Genomic DNA, 22,596 nt, shown 5'->3' on the forward strand with positions numbered 1-22,596 from the left:
CTCGCGGTCCATGAGTTTGAGCCCCGCGTCAGGCTCTGGGCTGATGGCTCAGAGCCTGGAGCCTGTTTCCGATTCTGTGTCTCCCTCTCTCTCTGCCCCTCCCCCGTTCATGCTCTGTCTCTCTCTGTCCCAAAAATAAATAAACGTTGGAAAAAAAAATTTAAAAAAAAAAAAAAGAAAGAAAAACAGGAGGAACCTATGAAGGCAGAAATCTGTCAGGATGCTCCGGGAGAGCGCTGGATCTCTGAGAAGCTGGAAGTAGCCCGCCACCAAGCTGTATAACAAACTCTGGATGTATTTCGGGACTAGTTCTAGAGGAGACAGTAAGATTTATTGGCAGGTACTTCTCAGAAGGGTTCGGTATTTCAGTAACATTAAAATATAGTAAGTCAGGGGAGCATTACATAAATAATGAAATATATGAATTATAAAATTGGGGGAAAGGGTTCTTTGCAATCACCACAAATAAAAATCATGAAGTTGTGTTCATGGGTGAGTTTTCTGGAGATGTTTACGCCAGGACAAAATAGTCTTTGCATCATTTTCATGTTTAAAGGTGGTCTTTATTGATAAAAATGGTTCTAGATTTGTCAACATAGCCTGTTCAGTTCCCGTTCCAAGCATGAATAGCAGATACACAGCTCCTCATTTTCCTCATTACTGAAACCTGAGAATATCGTTTTACGTCTACTGTGCTTTAGAAACAGTGGTTGCATTTTAAAAGGAAATAGCACATGAATACGGGTCATCAAAATATCAGACACACTTCTATCACTTGCAGACTAAGCTTGGTTGGAGGATGTTTCTTGCAGGTGAAGAGAGTTACTATAATGAAATAGAATTGTCTCTCCCAGAGAATGAGTCAGTAGGTGAATGTAAAATTATATGGCTTATGGTGGGTTAACATTAGGAGCTCTTGTGTTCCTGGAATTGGTGAGGGCTAAGATGGAGAAGCTAGAAACAAAAACAAAAAACGCAGAGGCAATAAGCCTCAGAATAAGCAAATTATAACTTCTTCCCAAAGCATACACATATATATATGTACATACGCACAAATATATATACACATAAATGCTATATGTGTGTACACATTTATATGCGTATATTACATATATATTTTAAAAATAAAAAATATTTCACTTTGGTTTACAAAAATCACCTCTAACTATCTGGGTTACAGGAAATCTGGGGCAAATAGCAGTTTACACGGAAAAAGGCATTTTTTTGTATTGTTGCTTGCAACCCTAATCTAAGTTTACTAACAGAAGAGTGAATGCTTGCTAAAGAACAAAGGGCATAATATCTTTCCTATGTTTTCCCCAATTCAGAAAACATTCGAAATTTTGTATTCAGTTCATGGGAACTGCATTTTACAGTAAGGCTGTATTTCGGGCATCACGACAAGGCAATGAGGTCTTGTTAAGTGATGAATATCTTCAGGTAAATAGAAAGTTGACGCTGAAAACTTTGGATTCCAGAGGTGATATATGATTGGCATGTTTGACTGTCTGGAGGAGAGTTACAGGAAATGGAATCAGCATCTTTTCTGAAGCTCTGGGGCATGGAATTTATGAGGCACCTTGAGAATCAATACAGGGAAAGATCCCCTAACAGAGAAAATTTCCATAAAACAAAAGAACTATCTTCAGAGCAAATGAATTTCCTGCCACTGCAGTGTTCCAAGAGAGGCTGGTTGGTGGAGACATGATTCCTTTTTAGTGCTGAATTTGGGGCTACATAGCTACAAGAGCCCCTTCCAAACCCAAGATTTACCTGGCCGGTCTCCTCGTCCGGCTAGTGGTCATCAACATCCCCCTTTCCCCTCTAGTCCTCCTCTACACTTTCTAATTTTATTTCCTTTTAAATGAATAGTTTTTAATCTTTCTGAGCAGTTTTTATGCTTACAGAAAAAAGACTGTAAAGTACAGGGTCCCATATCCCCCTCATTCCTCTGCACTGTTATTCACATCTTGCATTAGTGTAAAACATTCATTTTAGCTGACGGGCCGATGTGGATATATGGTTATTAACTAAGTCCTTAATTTACATTGTTTCACTCTTGTGTTGCACAGTCTATGGATTTTAACACATGTATAATGATATGTGTCTGCAATTACAGTAGCATACAGAGTAGCTTTGCTGCCCTAAAAATCCTCTTGGTCTCCTAGTTATCTGTCCTTGCCCCTAGCCCCTGACAACTACTCATCTTTTTACTGCCTCTGTATTTTTACCTTCTCCAAAACACCACATTTTTGGAATTATATCATATGTAGCCTTTTCAAATTGGCTCTTCCACTTAGCAACATGCATTTAAGGTTCCTCCATATCTTTTTGTAGTGTGAGAGCTTATTTCTTTTTATCACTGGAGATGTATCACCCTTTGTTTATTCACCAGTGGAAGTTTTCCATTCACTTACGTAAATACCAAGGAGTGCAGTTGCTGGGTTCTATGGTAAGAATATGTTTAGTTTTGTAAGAAACTGACAAACTGCATTCCAAAGCCACCATTTTGCATTTCCATCAGCAATTAATGGGACTCCCTGTTGTTCCATGTCTTGTCAGCATTCAGGATTGTTCGTGCTTTGGATTTACGTCATTCAAACGGGCACACGCTTAGTGGACTGACTTCCCCCCCTCATATTCAGATGTGTTATTTCCAAGTTACTATAAGAAATACACTTAAGGGGTGCCTTGGTGGCTCAGTCGGTTGAGCATCCAACTATTGATTTTGGCTCAGGTCGTGATCTCTTGTTGGATGGAGCCCCGATCAGGCTGTGTGCTGACAGCACAAAGCCTGCTTGGGATTCTCTCTCTCTCTTTTTCTCTGCCCCTCCCGTTTGCAAGTGAGCGTGTGTGCTCTCTCTCTCTCTCTCCCTCTCAAAAATAAAGAAAGAAAGAAATATATTTAGGCTACTATTTATGAAATATAATGTCACTATTATCATCCAGAATCCAGATGGAAAGACACTAGAAACAAGAGCACAAGCACTGATTTAATATTAATACTGTTGATAATAATTATAGTAATATAAATTTATTTGTGAGTCCTTTTTGAGTTTATTTGGAAAAGCAATGCCACCAGGAGAACATTCACAAGACATATTTCTGATCAATACTTCTATGCAATTACATTATGAGACGTTGGTGATCATCGTCTAATAGTTCTTTCAAGGGAACTGTTTTTTGTAATTGCTACTGATTCTCGTTTGAGATTTTTCAGTGTCTTCGTTTCAGGTCTTTCAAGTTGCCTACGTCATCATCAAAGCTGCTAATGCCCCTCGACCCGGAAACTGGATTTTGGAGCGTTCTCTGGATGGCACCAAGTTCAGCCCCTGGCAGTACTATGCAGTCAGTGACACGGAGTGTTTGACCCGTTACAATATCACTCCAAGACGGGGGCCACCCACTTACAGGGCTGATGATGAAGTGATCTGCACCTCCTACTATTCCAGACTGGTGCCGCTTGAGCACGGAGAGGTACTGTGCCCACCGCAGTGACATGTGGTGTTTCACCAGAACACTCAAAATAGATCTTAGTTCAGGTTACAGAGATCTTTAACTCTCCAGCTGTGTTTAAGGTATTGACTGGTGTCTGCTGATGATTGATGTCGTAACCCGTACATTTCACCGTATTGATTTCGTCCTTTCCAGGAGAGCCCCTGGTCACTCAGCTGTAACTCAATAACTGTCAGAGCATCTTTCGTGACACCAGCTCAAGAACGTTTGTGGAAATATTAAGGAGAGGACTGAAATGCCTCTAAAAGATGTAGTTTCTAGTTTTCTTTGTGGAGTTCTCCTCTTTGGTGGTGTTGAGCGTCAGAGATGGCTCACAAAGTATTTCAGCTCAATGCTCACCACACCCAGACTGTACACACTTCATTAGAGTCAGAGTGTAATAAAAAACACACCGTTCTTTAGTGGCACCTGGCTTGATGAGATAAAACTACGAGACCCCTCCTGAGCACTCTTCACAGCAGGAACTCGGCAGCAAGCCTGCCTCGTTTCAAGAGCAGAGATTAACAGAGAAACTCTCACTCTCTCACTCTCCCAGTCTGTTCCTGGCACTTAGACTTTGTTTCAGAGAAGTCATAGCCTAATGAAACATGTTAAAATACCCTCACCACCCTGAGAGAAGGGGTTCCGTTAAGTCTTCCGGCAGCCGCTGAGATGCTGGAATTCATAACGTGAAATTCATTGAAGATGTTTTGTGAGCATGGTAGTTCACAGGTAGTAATTAACGAATGCTGGATTTCTACAAGAATCTAGTTGGTTAGTTTGATTTTAGATAGTATCAGTAAAGATTACATCTTCAGGGTAAACAATCAGGGCTATATTTTTGCATGGTTAAAGTTGACATTTGTTTATTTTGATGTCTTTATATTTAGATTCATACATCGCTAATCAACGGCAGACCGAGCGCTGATGATCTCTCACCCAAGCTGTTGGAGTTTACTTCCGCACGATATATCCGCCTTCGCTTACAGCGTATCAGAACCCTCAATGCCGATCTTATGACCCTCAGCCACCGAGACCCTAAAGACCTCGATCCTATTGTTACAAGACGAGTAAGTGTATGGCAGGGCTCCTGCCCCTTGTGAAAAGTTTATTTTGTTTAAGAGAAATAGACTTTTCTTTTTGGTTGGCCTTTTCCTCGCAAATTGGCGGGTTTTTTTCCTTATTTCACTGAAGATCATTATATATGCTTTGTTTAACGTGCCACCTCTAAGCTGGGGGATGGTTCTGACCTCGTGTCCTCAAGCCCCCTCCCCCCATCCCATAATGCCATAATTTAGCGAATGTTGTTGTATTTGTTTCTCACATTCTGCTCTGGCTCCACATGTGGTCTTCAGCAAGATGTTGTTGTTGTTTCCACTTAAAAGGAAATTTTAAAATTTGAGTTATAATTTATATTCAAGGGGAGGTACAGATTTTAAGTTACAGTAAACGTACAAGGTTTGTATGGACAAGCATTTTCAAATCCCTTGGATAAATGAGGAGTGGAATTACTGAGTTACAGGGTAGCTGTGTGTTTAGTATTAAGAAGTTGCTAAGCCTTCTGGAAAGTTGTACCATTTTGCAGACCAGCAACGTGTGAGAGTTCTGTCGCACGACATGCTGTCACAGATGTGGGTTGTCCCCATTTCCACGTCAGCCATTCTGATGTGCATATGGTGACAGTTCCTTGTGATGTTAATTTGGATTTCCCTGACCACACATGTTGAACAGGTGCTTATTAGTATCTGATCGAATCATTTCGTCCCCTTATTAGGGAGCTTTAAAAGACCTTTATATATTTTGTATACCAGTCCTTTGTCAGATGTCTACACTGCAAATATCTTCTCTGTCTGGAGCTTGCTTGTTCACTTTCCCATGACATTTAAGAGGTTTTAATTTTGATGAAGTCGAATTTACCATTTTTAATGTTATACCTAATGCTTTCTGTGTCCTTTCTGAAAAAGTTTTTTATTCCGGGTTTGCCAAGATATTACCCTGTGTTCTGTCTAGTAGCTTTATAGTTTTAACTTTTACATCTATTGTCATTTCAAATGAATGTCTGTGTTTGGTGTGAGGTAAAGGTCAAGGCTCTTTGTTTCCCCGTCTATACATACAATTATTCCAGCACCATTTGTTGAAAATACTTTCCTCCATTAAATTGTTTTGGTGCCTTGTTGAAAATTGTTTGACTTTACTATTGTCTACTTCTATATCTGCACTCCATGCTGGCTTATTGATCTATTTGTCTGTCTTTAGGCTAATAATAAACTTTCTTTCCATAGTTTTTTAGAGTAAGTCTTGAAGTCAGGTACTATAATAGCCCTAGTGAATTATTTTTTTAATATTTTTGGCTATCCTAGGTTGACTGTGTTTCCTTGTAAATTTTGGAATCAGTTTGTTCATTATTGTCAAAAGAAATCCTGCTAAGATTTTCATTGGGATTTCACTGGTTTCATAAATGAGTTTGGGAAGGATTTTGGAAGACATTTTGACAATTTTGGATCGTCTGATCCGTAAACATGTTATAACTGTCCACTTATCTAGGTCTTCTGTAGTTCCTCTCGGCAATGTTTTATTATTTGTTTATTTGTACATCTATTATTCAATTTATTCTTTTTTTTTTTAAATTTTTTTTTTTTCAACGTTTATTTATTTTTGGGACAGAGAGAGACAGAGCATGAACGGGGGAGGGGCAGAGAGAGAGGGAGACACAGAATCGGAAACAGGCTCCAGGCTCTGAGCCATCAGCCCAGAGCCCGACGCGGGGCTCGAACTCACGGACCGCGAGATCGTGACCTGGCTGAAGTCGGACGCTTAACCGACTGCGCCACCCAGGCGCCCCTATTCAATTTATTCTTAAGAATTACACATTTTTGCATGTTAGTCTTCATAGATGGCTTTCTGAATTTTATTTTCCATTTGTTCATCGCTAGTGTATAGAAATACAGTCCATTTTTGTTAATTTTCATATTAAGACATTGCTAAAATCACATATTATTTCTAGTAGTTTTTGTTTGTTTGTTTTAGATTTTTTTCCTAAGTACACAATAACATCATCTACAAATAATGAGTGTTGGGTCTTACTGTACATTCTTTACACTTTTGAGTTCTTTTTCTTGCATTATTGAACTGGCTGGCACCTCCCAAAGATGTGGAATGGAAATGGTGAGAGCAGATTGTAAGAAGAAACCACTTAATCTTTCACTGCAAGCTCTTGGTTGTTCCTGGATTCCCTTTATTAGGTTGAGGAGATTCTCTTCTACTGGCTTGCCAGGTTTTTTTAATGAATGATGTTAAATTCTGTAAAATGCTTTTTGTGAATCTATTTGAAACGATCAAATGATTTTTTTCTCCTTTATTTATTAAGATGGTGATTTAAATTTACTGATTTTTGTGTGTTGAACTAACATGGCATTTTGGGGGAAAATCCTACTTGGTCATGAGTTATTATGCTTTGTGTCAAGTACTATATTCAGTTATATGGTGCTGTATTCAACGTAGCAATGTTTCTTAGGGTTTTCAGTGGTATGAGTTTTGAATATGACTGCCTGGTATGAGGTGCAGTTATAAGAATTTCTTGGTATAAGAATTTCTTTTAGACGCCTTTGGTCTTTGTTGATGAACTCATTTGAGCATTATTTGCTTAACTTGAACACAAGGATTCTTTGTACATGAAATATAATTTAAGATGTGTATCTAATTATTTTTTTAGGTTACTGATAACAACTGAGCTATTTGTTGGTGAGCCCAACATTTTCTTTTAACTGAAACAGAAGAGGCCTTAACTTTTGTCGCTTTCGTTTTCCTTAGTATTACTATTCAATCAAAGACATTTCTGTTGGCGGAATGTGTATTTGTTATGGCCATGCCAGTAGCTGCCCATGGGATGAAACTACAAAGGTGAGTTCTAGTATTTTACAGTGTAGTAAAACTTCCAAATAGAAGTTATAGCTATAATATTTGCCTTACTGTATTTTTTATTCAAGTCAGATGTCCAAAGGTGTAAAATCACACGGCAAAAAAAGATTTTTCAGATAATTTAACTGGTTTAATTTTTTTGCACAACTTTATTTCACTTTGTTTGGAGGATATATTTCTTTTTTGTTTGTTTGTTTTCCTACTATGTCCAGCACAAAGCAGTGTTTTTTTTTTTTCCCATCATGATGAGTGTACTCTTTATTCTCTTTCAATTATTTCACCCATCCTCTTATACCCCACCCACCTCCCTTCTGATAACCATCAGTTCGTTCTCTATAATTAAGGGTCTGATTCTTGGTTTGTCTCTCTCTTTTATTCCCTTTGCTTATTTGTTCTGTTTCTGAAATTCTACCTATAAGCGAGATTATATGGCATTTGTCTTCTTCTGGCTGTCTTCTTTCACTAAGCATTATACTCTCTAGATCTATCCATGTTGTTGCAAATAGCAAGATTTCATTCTTTTTTATGGCATAATAATATTCCATTATATATATATATATATATATATATATATATATATATGCAATGTGTATATATACACCATATCTTCTTTATTCATTCATCTATCAATAGACGCTTGGGCTGATTTCATAGTTTGGCTTTTGTAAATAATGCTGCTATAAACACAGGGGTGCACATGTCCTTTTGAATTAGTGTTTTTGTTTTTGGGGGCTAAATACCCAGTAGTGCAATTACTGGGTCATAGGGTAGTTCTATTTTTAACTTTTCGAGGAAACTCCATACTGTTTTCCACAGTGGCTGCACCAGTTTGCACTCCCACCAACAGTGCAAGAGGGTTCCTTTTTCTCCACATCCTCACAAACACCTGTTGGGTTTTTACAAAATGTTTCTTTATTTTTGAGAGAGAGAAAGAGAGAAAGAAACAGAGCACAAGGGGCAGAGGGGCAGAGAGAGAGGGAGACACAAAATCTGAAGCAGGCTCCAGGCTCTGAGCTATCAGCACAGAACCCTACACAGGGCTCTAGCTCGTGAACCATGAGATCATGACCTGAGTTGAAGTCGGATGCTTAACCAATTGAGCCACCCGGCGCCCCATCGCCTATTGTTACTTGTGTTATTCATTTTAGCCATTCTGACAGGTGTGAGATGATATCTCATTGTAGTTTTGATTTGCATTTCCCTGATGATGAGTGATGTGGAGCATCTTTTCATGTGTCTGTTGGCCATCCGGATTTCTTCTTTGGAAAAATGTCTGTTCATGTTTTCTGCCCATTTTTAAATTGGATTATTTGTTTTTCGGGTGTTAGTGGTATTAGTCTTTATATATTTTGGATACTAACCCTTTATCGCATATGTCATTTGTACATATTTTCTCCCATTCAATAGGTTGCCTTTTAGTTTTGTTGTTTGTTTCCTTCACTGTGCAGAAACTTTATTTTGATTTAGTCCCAATAGTTTATTTTTGCTTTTATTTCCCTTGCCCCAGGAGACATGTCAGAGAAATTACTGCCTGTGCTCTCTTCAAGGATTTTTATGGTTCCAGGTCTCACATTTAGGTCTTTAATCTATTTTGAGTTTATAAGTATGGTGTAAGAAAGTGGTCCAGTTTTATTCTTTTGCATGTAGCTTTTCCCAACACCATTTGTTGAAGATACTGTCTTTTTCTTATTGTATATTCATTCCTCCTTTGTCAAAGATTAATTTACCAAATAACTGTGGGTTTATTTCTTGGTTTTTAAGTCTACTCCATTGATCTCTGTGTGTATTTTTCATATCAGTACCATACTGTTTTAATTACTATCACTTTACAATGTAACTTGAAATCTGGAATTGTGATACCTCCAGTTTTGTTTTTCATTTTCAAGACTGCTTTGACTGTTTGAGGTCTTGTGTGGTTCCATACAAATTGTAGAATTATTTGTTGTAATTCTATGAAAAATTCTGTTGGTATTTTGATAGGGATTGTGTTAAATCTACCCAAATTTCTTTGGATAGTATAGACATTTTGATACTAATTGTTCTTCCAATCCATGAGCATGGAATTTCCTTCCATTATTTTGCATCATCTTGAATTTGTTTCATCAGTATTTTATAGTTTTCAGAGGACAGTTCTTTCACCTCTTTGGTTGAGCTAATTCCTAGATATTTTATTGTTTTTGGTGAAGTTGTAAATGGGATCATTTTCTTTTTTTTAATGTTTATTTACTTAGAGAGAGAGAGAGAGAGAGAGAGAGAGAGAAAACACATGAGTGGGGGAGGGGCAGAGAGAGAGGGAGAGAGAATCCCAAGCAGGCTCCACTCTGTCAGTGCAGAACCCAAAGTAGGACTCAATTCCATGAACCATGAGATTATGATTTGAGCTGAAATCAAGAGTCAGACATTCAACCTGCTGAACCACCCAGTGCCCCAGTGGGATTGTTTTCTCAATTTCCCTTTTGGCTGCTTCATTATTAGTGTATAGCAATGCAACAGATTTCTGTACATTGATTTTGTATCCTGTGACTTTAATGAACTCATTGATCAGTTCTAGTATTTTTTTGGTGGCGTTTTTAGGGCTTTCCATATACAGTATCAGGTTATCTGCAAATAGTGAGAACTTTACTTCTTCCTTTCCAATTTGGATGCCTTTTATTTATTTTATTTATCTTTTGTTTGGAAGATGTACTTCTAATTAAGTATTTGCTAGGAATTTTTTTTTTGTGGTAAAATATACTTAACATACAATTTACCATTTTAACCATTTACAAGTATACAATTCAGTGGCCTTATGAATTTTGAAGCTCTTCTCTCTATAAGACTGTCAAGCAAAAAGCCATTACAGTTATAAATTATGCTTATATTTTTTAAAAGAATGGCTTCCCTCCTCCCATTTTCTCCCTCTTCCATTTTGTGATTTTCCAAGGGAAAATCAAGTTTGCCCATGTTAGCATAATACTAAGTGAATAATTTGACACCCTGTCTTCTCTTCAACAACGTATATGAAATGACTTGTTACACCCTCCCCATCCCCACTCTGTAATTCTCTGACTCTTGAATAGGATTATCCTCTTTTGAGGATGAAAACTATGAAGATCAAGATAATTATTAATAGGAACTTATAAACCCTTAACATCAGTGCATCTTACTCTGAAAACTTTGTGTTCGTGGACCCATTTTATTTTTAGCTTTGTATCCCTCCTCGCTTCTGTTTGTCACCAGGCCATGGGTGTACATTTTTCTCTAAAAATCAGATGCCACTATGCTCTGATCTAGCCACATGTCCTCTCGTGTACCGTCATGCTACATGTTTGACGGTGGTAAGTTCTTTGTAAAATAAAGTTAAATATATACAGGTTGATTTTCAGGTGCAGTTTTGTATTCCCTGTTTCTAGAAGCTTCAGTGTCAGTGTGAACATAACACCTGTGGAGAGAGCTGCAATAGGTGTTGTCCGGGATACCACCAGCAGCCGTGGCGGCCCGGCACCATTTCTTCCGGTAACACGTGTGAAAGTAAGTCCACTGAGGATTGGAAGAATGTCGTTGTTTTCCTTCTTTTTTTTTTATATTTTTTTTCAACGTTTATTTATTTTTGAGACAGAGAAAGACAGAGCATGAATGGGGGAGGGTCAGAGAGAGGGAGACACAGAATCTGAAACAGGCTCCAGGCTCTGAGCTGTAAGCACAGAGCCCGACGCGGGGCTCGAACTCACGGACCGTGAGATCATGACCTGAGCCGAAGTCGGACACTTAACCGACTGAGCCACCCAGGCGCCCCTGTTTTCCTTCTTAATATGCTTTATGCTTATATGCTTAATATGCTTAATAACTTTATGATGACCTGACATTTGTAATTAGTACATAACCCCTTTCCTGAAATCTTCAAATAGTTCCCAAAGCTACATATTACCTTAATACAACTGAGTGTTAAGGCCTACGTGTATCTTTTGGGATTTGCTGTTTTATCTAAAGTTCCCCTTCCCATAAATTAATTTATTCTTTATTAATTTGGGTTTAATTTTTTTAATGTTTATTTATTTTTGAGGAAGAGACAGTGTGAGTGGGGGAGGGGCAGAGAGAGAGAAGGGAACAGAGGATCTAGAGTGGGCTCTGTGCTGAGAGCAGAAAGCCCGATGTGGGACTCAAACTCGTGAACCATGAGATCATGACCTGAGCCGAAGTCAGACTCTTAACTGATGGAGCCACCCAGATGGCCCTTAATTTGGGTTTAATTTTTATTTTTTATTTTTTATTTTTTAAAAATTTTTTTTTTCAACGTTTATTTATTTTTGGGACAGAGAGAGACAGAGCATGAACGGGGGAGGGGCAGAGAGAGAGGGAGACACAGAATCGGAAACAGGCTCCAGGCTCTGAGCCATCAGCCCAGAGCCCGACGCGGGGCTCGAACTCACGGACCGCGAGATCGTGACCTGGCTGAAGTCGGACGCTTAACCGACTGCGCCACCCAGGCGCCCCTGGGTTTAATTTTTAAATAGGCAATTTATTCACACGGTTCCAACATCTACCAATATACACAAATATGTGGTGGAAAGTATTACTTCCACCCCATCTCCATCCTTCCCACTTAAAAAATTTTTTTTAATGTTTATTTATTCATGAGAGAGAGAGACAGACAGACAGACAGAGCATGAGCAGGGGAGGGGCAGAGAGAGAGACACACACACACACACACTCTGAGCTGTCGGCACAGAGCCTGATGCGGGCCTTGAACTCACGAGCTGTGAGATCATAACCTGAGCTGAAGTCGGACACTTAACGGACGGAGCCACCCAGGAGCCCCATCCTTCCCACTTTTTACTATTTCCTAACTTGTTCTTCCTGGAATTTTTATGCAAATAAACCCTACATCAACATATTCCTACCCCCAACCTAGTGTGGACACAGAACCTGACATGCGATGCATGCCATTCTCCATATCGCTTTTCTATTTAACGATACATGCAATATGAAATGCTGTTCTCATTTATAAATTTTATTTTATTTTAATTCTACTGTAATTAACGTACAGCGTTATGTTAGTTTCAGGTGTACAATATAGTGATTCACAATTCTACACGTTACTCAGTGCTCATCATGATGAGTGAGCTCTTGATCCCCTTCACCTATTTCACCCGTCCCCCCCACCCACCTCCACTCTCAGAACCATCACATTGTTCGCTATCAATGCTGTTTTTAAAAACAGGAACACTGAATTCCATTAAATGGATGCAACATAATTAAAATAGCTACCTGTCCATGAATAGTTTGGGTGTTACCAGTCTTTTGTTAACACCAATAGTGGTGCAGCAATTAGCCCTATATATGTCATTTGTAAGCGCCAAGTACTTCCGCAGGATACGATCCCGGGAGATAGGGTGAGGGGTCCAGTGGGTGTGCATGTTTATAGTGTTGACAGCTACTTCCATTGTCCTCCATAAGATTTCCCATATCCTATTAAAATGACCTATTCTGGAATTTTAATTTAATTTGCAGTCATGGAAACTTAGGGAGGGAAGGGTTTTCTTTATATAAGACATAATAAATATATGAATTGAGATGTTAAAATTCTCCTAGAGTGTAATTGTCACAATAAAGCCCAAGACTGTTACTACGATGGAAATGTTGCAAATCAGAGGAGAAGCTTGAATACCGCGGGACAGTTCAGAGGAGGCGGGGTGTGCATCAGCTGCCTGCAGAACACCATGGGAATCAACTGTGAAACCTGTATCGATGGATATTACAGACCACACGACGTAAGAGTGTTTCTTCGCCATAGCTGAATTTCGCTGCCTTGTCAAGGTGGAAGAGAGACTTCACCAAGTGTCGTCTTCAGTATTGGAAACTCACTTCCTTTTGGGATGTTTCATTTATATTCTTTTTATGCCAGTAGCATTTTTCAGATATCAGCTTCCTACTCGATCTGTCCTGTTCTCTTGCTCAGAGTAGGATGGTCACTTGTTATTTAACTTGGATCGGCGGGGGCTACTGGCTGTGTCATCTTGGTTTTGTAACACTAACTGTGAATGTGGAGTCAGCCAAGAACTATCACAGCTGTATCTTGCCTGTGCCTCCCTGGTTGACTTGATAGGCAGCTACGACCTGGCTCCCTGTGGCGGTCTGGTCTGGGTGATGCTTCTGTATGGCTGTGAGAGAGACAGCGGAGCATGGGCAGCCGCGTAGCCGTGGTCACGGGAAAGGATGACACTCCACTAATGATACTAGCTCCTGTCCCATTGCAAAACTGGGGCTTTCTGGCTTGAACTCACCTTATTTTCCTGAGACACACTCTCCCTGGGTACACAAAATCATGATGGTCACATCTTGAATAAAAAGGCGATCCCTTGTCATTGGTATTGTTATTATTGCTAATATCGCTATTGTTTTTAGTGAGATAATCCAGGACAAACTCTGCCTTTCAGGTATCTCCTTATGATGACAACCCTTGTCGTCCCTGTGACTGTGACCCTTTTGGGTCCCTCAGTTCTGTCTGTATTAAGGATAAGCCTCAATCCGGCTTACACAAAGGTAAGTACTTGATTCGTTTTTGTGCTTGAATTGATTGTGTGTGTGTGTGTGTGTGTGTGTGTGTGTGTGTGTGTGTGTGAGATTTGTACCTGGTGGAACTGTTACCTTTGGATAGCAATTGGATGATATGATCCTCTATCAATTATTCTGTTCACAAAACACTTATGAAGCACTTACTATGTGTCAGGTGATGTTTTTAGAACCCAGGAATATGTACTTGAACGTGATGATCAAAATTCCTGCTCACAGGTAGACAAACAAGTACATGCGTAATGTAACTCCAGGTAGGGATGAATGCTATGGGTGTAAAGCAAAATTAGGAATCATGATTGGAGGAGGATGAGGTGTAAAGGGGGCAACGCTGGGTGATGAAATGACATTTGAGCAGATAATTGCGCGTTTGATGAGGGAAGAAATAAGGCTCAGTTTAAAGCCAAATGGGAACACAGTAAATAGCAATGCATCTATTTAGTCCTTAGAATACACTCACAAGGCTTTTGCATACATCATCTGGCAGAGCAAACAAATTCTCCTGCTAACTTTGCAAATGTCAGTGTTCTTTCTGTTTCAAACACTGGCAAAGGACTTGCGAATACAAGAATCTCCTGAAAAGGTTGCATTTTTCAAAGATTTCTGTGACCTTATCCAATTCCCAGTCACTAGCAGTTAAAATGGATATCGATCCACAGGGAAGCATGTGCCAACTGTGGGGCCCGAAATGTGGAGGGTAATTTACAGAACTGAATTAATCCCTACATGTGACTGGTGATGGGAACCTAATGCTAATGAGGGTGATGTTGATTGTAGCGACAATTACCCTTGATTGGGTTCATTTTAAAAAATGTATCATTTAAGCATTCAACCATAGCAGAAATTATTTAACGCATTTTATAAGCAAGGAAACTGTAGCGCAAAGCAGTTAATAAACTTGGCTGAGGTTACACAACTAGAAAGTTTCAAAGCTGGCATTAAAGCAGAGATACTGCTCACTGCCCTTTACCATTTGTCTTGTGCTTTCAAAACAAAACAAAACAAACAAAACAAAACAAAACAAAACAAAACAAAACGCTGTATTGTGATACACTTCACTAGCATACAATTCACCCATTTAAAGTGTCGGTTGATATATTCATGATTACAGCTGTCAAGGCAGCCTAATATTAGACCATTTTCATCACTGTTACCTGTTGGTAATCATTCCCCATTTCCCTCCGCACCCTCCACCGCAGCCCTAGGCAACCGCTAATCTACTTTCTCTCTGTAGATTTGCTTATTCTGGACATTTCATATAAATAGAACCATACAATATATGGTCTTTTGAAACTGGCTTCTTAACATAATGTTTTCAAGGTTTATCCGTGTTGTAGCATCTATCAGTACTTTGGTCCTTTTCTTTTCTGAATACTACTCCATTGCATTTATATACCGCATTTTATATATCCATTCATCAGTTGATGAGTATTTCATTTGTTTCCACTTTCTGGTTATTAGGAATAATGCTGCTACAAACATCCCTGTGTAACTTCTTTGTGGATGTATGTTTTCATTTTTCTTAGGTAAAAGGTTAGGAGTGGAATTGCTGGGTCATAGAGTAACTCCCTGCTTAATATTTTGAAGACGTACCGAACCTGTTTTCCAAAGTCATGGCACCGTTTTACCTTCTCACTAGCCTCTGTTTCTCATCTCTGTTTTCTTTTTTTAAACCATGGGTTGACAAACTATGGTCCAAGTGCTGTAGCTGGCACACCGCCTGTTTTTGTATATAAAGTTTTATTGGAACAGAGCGATGCCCATCTGTTTATGTATTATGCATGGCTGCTTTGAAACAGTCATGGCAGAGAGGCGCCTGGGTGGCTCGGTCGGTTAAGCGTCCGACTTTGGCTCAGGTCATGATCTCACGGTCCGTGAGTTCGAGCCCCGCGTCAGGCTCTGTGCTGATGGCTCGGAGCCTGGAGCCTGTTTCTGATTCTGTGTCTCCCTCTCTCTCTGCCCCTCCCCCGTTCATGCTCTGTCTCTCTCTGTCTCAAAAATAAATAAACGTTAAAAAAAAAAAAAAAGGAACAGTCATGGCAGAGTTGGGTAATTGCAACAGCAAACCTTTGGTCAAAAAGTTTGGAATATTTCGTGTCTGGCCCTCTACAGAAATAGTTTGCCAACCCCTACTTTACTTTTTACCCTCCTGATGGGCCATCACTATCCTTTTCTTCCCAGGGAAGTGGCCAGGTCAATGTCCATGCAAGGAAGGCTACGCAGGAGAAAAATGTGATCACTGCCAATTTGGTTATAAGGCTTACCCAGCCTGTGTCCGCTGTGAGTGTAGCCGGGCTGGCAGTGTGAACGAGGACCCATGCTCAGAGCCCTGTCTCTGCAAGGTATGTGTGGGGGTTAAAGGTGACCCTGAGTTTCCTTTGAGGTGTGCAAGAAAGGAACACATTCCACAGGCTCAGAAGATCAGTTCTTGAGCAAGGCAGCAAGATTTAAATAGAACTCTCCTTCCCCGCACCTTCCTGACAAGCATGAGGTTATGTCACATCCATGTCCTTGGACTTAGATGGGCATGCCCAGTTTGGGGTTTTTTTTGGTGGCTTCTGGGCAATGGCCACATAGTCCAGAGGTATTTCTGTGACTTCCAAGATGAAACCAAATACTGCATTTCTGAAGCCTGGGCCATTAACCTCGTGTATGACATCCTTTTCCAGCTTAATGTTTAGAGGAGAACCAGGTAAATACTAAATGTATAAGAACATAAATTAAAGGCAGATACGTTATTGTAGATTTCTCTTAAAAAGGAATTGGACAGGGGGGGGTGCCTGGGTGGCTCAGTCAGTTAAGCATCTGACCCTTGGTTTCAGCTCGGGTCGTGATTTCACAGTTTGTGCGTTCAAGCCCTACGTCAGGCTCTGTGCTGACAGTATAGAGTCTGATTGGGATTCTCCCTCTGTTCCTCTCTCTGTCTCAAAATAAATAAATAAATATTTTAAAAAAGGAGTTGGACAGGAGTACCTGGGTGACTCAGTCTCTCTCTGTCTCAAAATAAATAAATAAATATTTTAAAAAAGGAGTTGGACAGGAGTACCTGGGTGACTCAGTCAGTTAAGCATCCGATTTCTTGATTTTGGCTCAGGTCATGATCTCATGGTTTGTGAGATTAAGCCCTGAGTTGGGCTCTGCCCTGACACAGCATGGAGCCCGCTTGGAATTCTCTCTCTCCTTCTCTCTGCCCTCCCCTGCTTGAGCTTGCTCATGGTGCACTCTTTCACTCTTTCTCTGTCTCTGTCTCTCAGAATAAATAAATAAACTTTAAAAAAAGGGATTGGAGGGGTTCCTGGGTGGCTCGGTCAGTTAAGTGTTTGACTTCAGTTCAGGTCATGATCTCACGGTTCATGAGTTCAAGCCCCACATTGGGCTGTGTGCTGACAGCTCGGAGCCTAGAGCCTGCTTCAGATTCTGTGTCTCCCTCTCTCTGCCCCTCTTCCACTCATACTCTGTCTCTGTCTCTTAAAAATGAATAAATGTTAAAAAAAAAGTTAAAAAAAAAAGGAATTAGACAGTGATAAAAACACATTAATTGGGTACCAGGGTGGTAGAGTTTTTTGCTATCTGATATTAATATCCATTTCCTCATGATAACCATAATTGTAGGACTTCCCATTGTATCTTATGTGCTTCTTCCTATGTAATCAGAGTCTTAGGCACATGTTATAAGGGACTGAAAATAGTCTTGAGCATTTATCAATAAGACAATCATATAGCACTCTTCAGATTTTAAGATTCTTTAAAGACTAGCAAAAATGGGAGATTTAAAACAAAACAATACGAAAAAAGCCATTTCAAAATAATGACCAAGCTCTGAGATCCTGACCCTCATTCTTGACTACAAAATTAAATGGTGATTATTTCAAAATATGTGTCCTGGAATTAATGACGTCACGAGGCTTTACATTTACTTTGAGCATCTATTTATTTACCTGTTTCTCTGGATCACCAAATGCCTTTCTTGTTAATGTCATGTTAATGTCACTTAATTCCGTCTACCTAGAACACATTGGTTTCAAAGCTAATCTTTTCTCTAACGTGCAGGAAAATGTTGAAGGGGAAAATTGTGACCTCTGCAAGCCAGGATTCTATAACTTGAAGGAGAGAAACCCTGAGGGCTGCTCGGAGTGCTTCTGCTTTGGCGTTTCTGATGTCTGCGACAGCCTTTCTTGGTCCATCAGTCAGGTGCGGGTACCTTCCCGGAGCCAGGATTTAAGAAGCGAGCCGTCTCAAATGAGCTGTCTGGGAGCTGTGTTCTAAAGCATGGAGGCTGTCTTTCCCTGTAATACCCCTCTCGGCAGTTTGGAATGACATTGGCATAGATCAGAGGCAGCTTACTACTAAAGTGTCACAAAAGTTTCTTTCCTGGTCATGTGTTTGTTCCTACATACATTTCCCTATCCAAACAATAGGATATTATGGTATCATAGAATGTATCACATTTAAATTTCTCCTGTGGGGAAATGTATCAGGTTGTGGGGTCAGATCTCACCGCATCTGCTCCACACTGGTCTCGGGGCAGGAAGCACATCAGGACAAGGGGTCATGCAGAATTTTCTAGTTCAGAGAACCTGGTGAGGGTAGGAACAACAGTGAGTGACATAGGGATTATGAGGAAAGGTAACCTCAGTTGTTCTGGGAGTAGGAAGTCCTAGGGGGATGCCACGTGGTGCCTTGGGAGGACAGTGTGATGGCTGGGGTTAGGGAGGACTGTAGGGCATAGGGCTCATCCATGGGAACCACCTTGCCTCCCCATGGCCCATCTCGGGAGACTGGTATTCAGGGAGGGGTTGGGGGTTGCTAGTCCCTGACTCTCCTTGACCTCCCTTTCCCCTCCCTCCATCACTGGCAGGTTAGGAGGAGTGGGAACCACATAGGGGAGGGAGTGGGAATCTCAGTCAGTACCTGAGAATGAAGGTGAATCCCTGTGGCCACCATGCTGGTGCGATGGCTTGTCCTCTCTTTGTAGGTGACAAATTGGGAGGATAGGATCTGGAGGTTATACTGATATACTTTTCAGCTTGTTGGTAAAAAACAGGAAGCAATGATGAAGAAATCAGAGTTAGCAAAAGACATTTTGTTCAATGCATTTACTAAGGTCTTTGCCATTTTTTTTTTAATCTAAGATATATATCCGTGGCCTTGACAGTTTTGCTCACCTACCTGGCTGTAATTGATCTGGATTTGAGGAGTGTTTGACTCGTTCTCAGGTCTTCTCGGCCCTTTGACAGGTAGAAGGGTCATGGGTCGTGTGGTTCTGTGGCCACAGTGTGTTAGCTCTGTCCCTAGCTAAGCTTTCTGGATCTGTTTCTTCACCGTGAGGATTTCTGGGTGAAACCTAAGATGACTTCTATTTCGTATTCCTAAATTCTGAATCTTTTTTTAAGGTGAAAGACATGTCTGGGTGGCTTGTCACCGACCTGATCAGTCCGAGCAGGATCCCATCTCAGCAAGACGCACTAGGTGGGCGTCATCAGATTAGCATCAACAACACGGTGGCCACGCAGAGGCTGACTTCCAAGTATTACTGGTCGGCACCAGAGGCCTACCTCGGAAATAAGGTAGGGCCATCATCGGAAGTAACAGCTTGGACAAAGATCTCAAGGCACGTTAAGAAAGAACATAACTTGGCACTTTAAGTCATCTTATGGTCACTTGAGGGTTTGACAGAAAATTATACAGCATTTGCTTACACTTGCCTGACCCACATGGTCTTGCTTATCCTTACTTGACTTTATTACATCATTAAAAGACGGACTTTTTACTCGGCCATATCGGTCATAAGCAGTCTGTTGTAAGAAGCCTGGTCCCCTCCTCCCCTGACAGACTTTCTACTTTGCTCTGGGTTCCTGGATCACGTGGGCCTGTGTGAAATGTCGGTCACATTCCTGCTTTGTCTGGTTAGCCCTGTACATACCTTGGCCCCATGGCACGGTAGTGAGCCTGGCACTTAGGAGGTACTCAGGCAGGGAGGGCTGCGCTGTGAGGCTGGGGCACTGCTGGTTTCAGCGTCAGGACAGACTGTCTCTCGCCTAACATCCACAGTCAGCGACAGATAGAGTACTTTCCATTTGAAGAAAATGCAAAATGGTGGTTCCGTGAGGCAGAAATTTGGTTGCTGTGACTTAAGTCTGCCCTCAAGGCTGTTGTCCCCTTCCTCCTCACCAATAAAGCCTTCTCCCCAGATTCGGATGACCTGGGAATATACTCAGTGGACTCCATCTCAGTAACACGAGCTCCGTGTTCACCTTTGCCATGCGTTCAGTTGGTTTTAAAGTAATGGTATGTTGGGGCGCCTGGGTGGCTCAGTCGGCTGAGCGGCCGACTTCAGCTCAGGTCATGATCTCACAGTTCGTGAGTTCGAGCCCCGCGTCGGGCTCTGTGCTGACAGCTCAGAGCCTGGAGCCTGCTTTGGATTCTGGGTCTCCCTCTCTCGTTGCCCCTCCCCCACTTGTGCCACGTCTCTGTCTCTCAAAAATAAATAAACATTAAAAAAATTTTTCTTCTTTAAATAAAAAAATAAAGTAATGGTATGTTTCATCGTAGTGTAGGTTTTTTAGCTTGGTAAGCTTCTGTTTCATTTGTTGGTTATATTTTAATTTTAGATTTTGTTTTACTTAGATTTAGGTTTAAGTGGTGCTTATTTTGAAAATGATTTCCTTTTTCCCATCAAATTATAATCCTAGAAGATGTACTCTGTTTATGTGATCTTATTACCAATAGTCAGTGATTTCTTTTTTTCTGCTAAGATCGCCTCTCCGATTCTGTGGTGCAAAGACTAGATTCTGAACATGATATTGTTGTAACATACCTGTCGCAAAGAAAATCTCCACTTTACATTAGAGGCTATGACCAGGAAGATAAAGCTTTTGTCTTTCTTCTGGCAGATGAGACAGGTTCCTTATTGTTCTCCTACAATCAGGCAGTGAGATCAGAATGTTGGGGTTATTGTCATGGATTTAACTCCTAAATCCTAGAGGATTTAAGTGAAATACATGTCTATTGTGTGATTCACAGGAGTTTATTTATGCTATTTAATCTTAGGGTCTCTAAGAAGGAGTACATCTTTCTTCTGTCCACTTAAATTATATCCTGCATCGAGACGCCTAGGTGGCTCAGTCAGTTCCGCATCTGACAGCTCAGGTCATGGTCTTGTGGTTCGTGAGTTCGAGCCCCGCATCAGGCTCTTTGCTGTTGAGCTTCAGATCCTCTGTCTCCCTCTCTCTCTGTCCCTCCCTCCTCTTTCTCTCTCTCTCTCTCTCTCTCTCAAAAATAAACATTAAAAAAATTATGTCCTGCCTTATGGTAATATCAATCAAAATATTCTTGTAATATGCTTTCTTTTCACTGGCTTAATGTGAACCTCCTTACATACTGTGGCCACTTGGACACCTTGTCGCCTGGTTGTTTCCCGATGGATCCTAGCCACCACTTTCTCTTGCTGAGGGGCTGTGATGATTTGCCCTTGGTGTTCACTCTCGCTTACGTGTTTCAGCTGACTGCTTTCGGTGGATTCCTGAAGTACACAGTGTCCTATGATATTCCAGTGGAGACAGTGGATGGCGACCTCATGTCGCACACCGATGTCATCATCAAGGTAGGTGCTCTCACGCTGCTTTGCTGTGGAGCTCAAGGGCTTAGTTGGGTGACAGTTTTGTGACTCCGAGTAGCTAAGGGAACCTCTAGTAGCAAGGAGCGCTTGGCCGGGTGGCCATTCAGCAGTGCTTTGCCTCATCTGGAAACCGACCAGACTGAGTGTCTCCGGGTCCATTTCCGGAACTGCCTCAGGGGAGCACGCGTGGCTCTTCCCTGGATCCTGGAAGCTGACACATCTTTTCACATTTAAAAGGGAGACAGGTGTTTGTCTTGATGTTGGAACTGCCTTGCCAGCCATTTGACTCCCTCTGTCTCCTCCTGCCACGTTGGCCCCCATATGAATGGTTAGGTGACAGCACCTGGCAGTGTGGGGACAGGACATGTGGTGCCATTTTTGTTCTCGGCCTCTGTCCCTAATCCTGTCCCCTCACTCTTCTCCTTCCCCGTCACCAAAAGGCCCAGCTCAGCCTCCCCGGTAGTTTTCCCAAAGGTAAGAAACCCACTGCACCTTTAATGACTGAAATCTCCCTGTCCAGCCTGCTCGGGGTGGGAACCGTGTGACATAAAGCATTTTTGTGAATGGCAATTTATGAAAGCTAGAGGTATTTTTACATACTTTTTCTACTTTTGTTCTTCAGTTAAAGATTATGGGTGTCATGGGGCGCCTGGGCTCAGTCAGTTGAGCGTCCAGCGTCAGCTCAGGTCATGATCTCACAGCTCGTGGGTTCGAGCCCCGCTTTGGGCTCTGTTCTGACAGCTCAGAGTCTGGAGGCGGCTTCGGATTCTGACTCCATCTCTCTCTGCCCCTCCCCCACTCACACACTGTCTCTCTCTCTCTCTCTCTCTCTCTCTCAAATATAAATGAAAACATTTTTTAAAAGTTTCAAAAAAAAGATTAGGTGTGTCAGATTGATTGCTTTGAGGAAAATTGTGGGTGAATATATGCCATTTCTTTTCTGAGATCCCAGGGAAGGACCCCGTCTTTAGATTTACAGTCTGATTCCCTCTGAGGGTGCTACATTGAAACAC

At 41.1% G+C, this 22,596-nt stretch overlaps 1 protein-coding gene across 1 annotated transcript in view; it reads left to right on the forward strand.

Moving 5' to 3' along the window:
* The window catches only part of LAMA1 (laminin subunit alpha 1), a 135,610-nt gene that overhangs the window by 24,763 nt on the left and 88,251 nt on the right, over positions 1-22,596 (forward strand). The window contains 10 exon segments of the mRNA XM_047090312.1: positions 3,235-3,477; positions 4,386-4,565; positions 7,306-7,395; positions 10,806-10,923; positions 12,985-13,163; positions 13,830-13,935; positions 16,147-16,307; positions 18,016-18,156; positions 19,359-19,532; positions 21,467-21,568. Of these exon segments, the coding sequence (XP_046946268.1) occupies positions 3,235-3,477; positions 4,386-4,565; positions 7,306-7,395; positions 10,806-10,923; positions 12,985-13,163; positions 13,830-13,935; positions 16,147-16,307; positions 18,016-18,156; positions 19,359-19,532; positions 21,467-21,568 (1,494 nt within the window).

The sequence above is a fragment of the Lynx rufus genome, unplaced genomic scaffold (assembly GCF_022079265.1).
Source record: "Lynx rufus isolate CCGP_SWC_20201006 ecotype Redwood Valley unplaced genomic scaffold, mLynRuf1.p SCAF_29, whole genome shotgun sequence".
Lineage (NCBI taxonomy): Eukaryota > Metazoa > Chordata > Mammalia > Carnivora > Felidae > Lynx > Lynx rufus.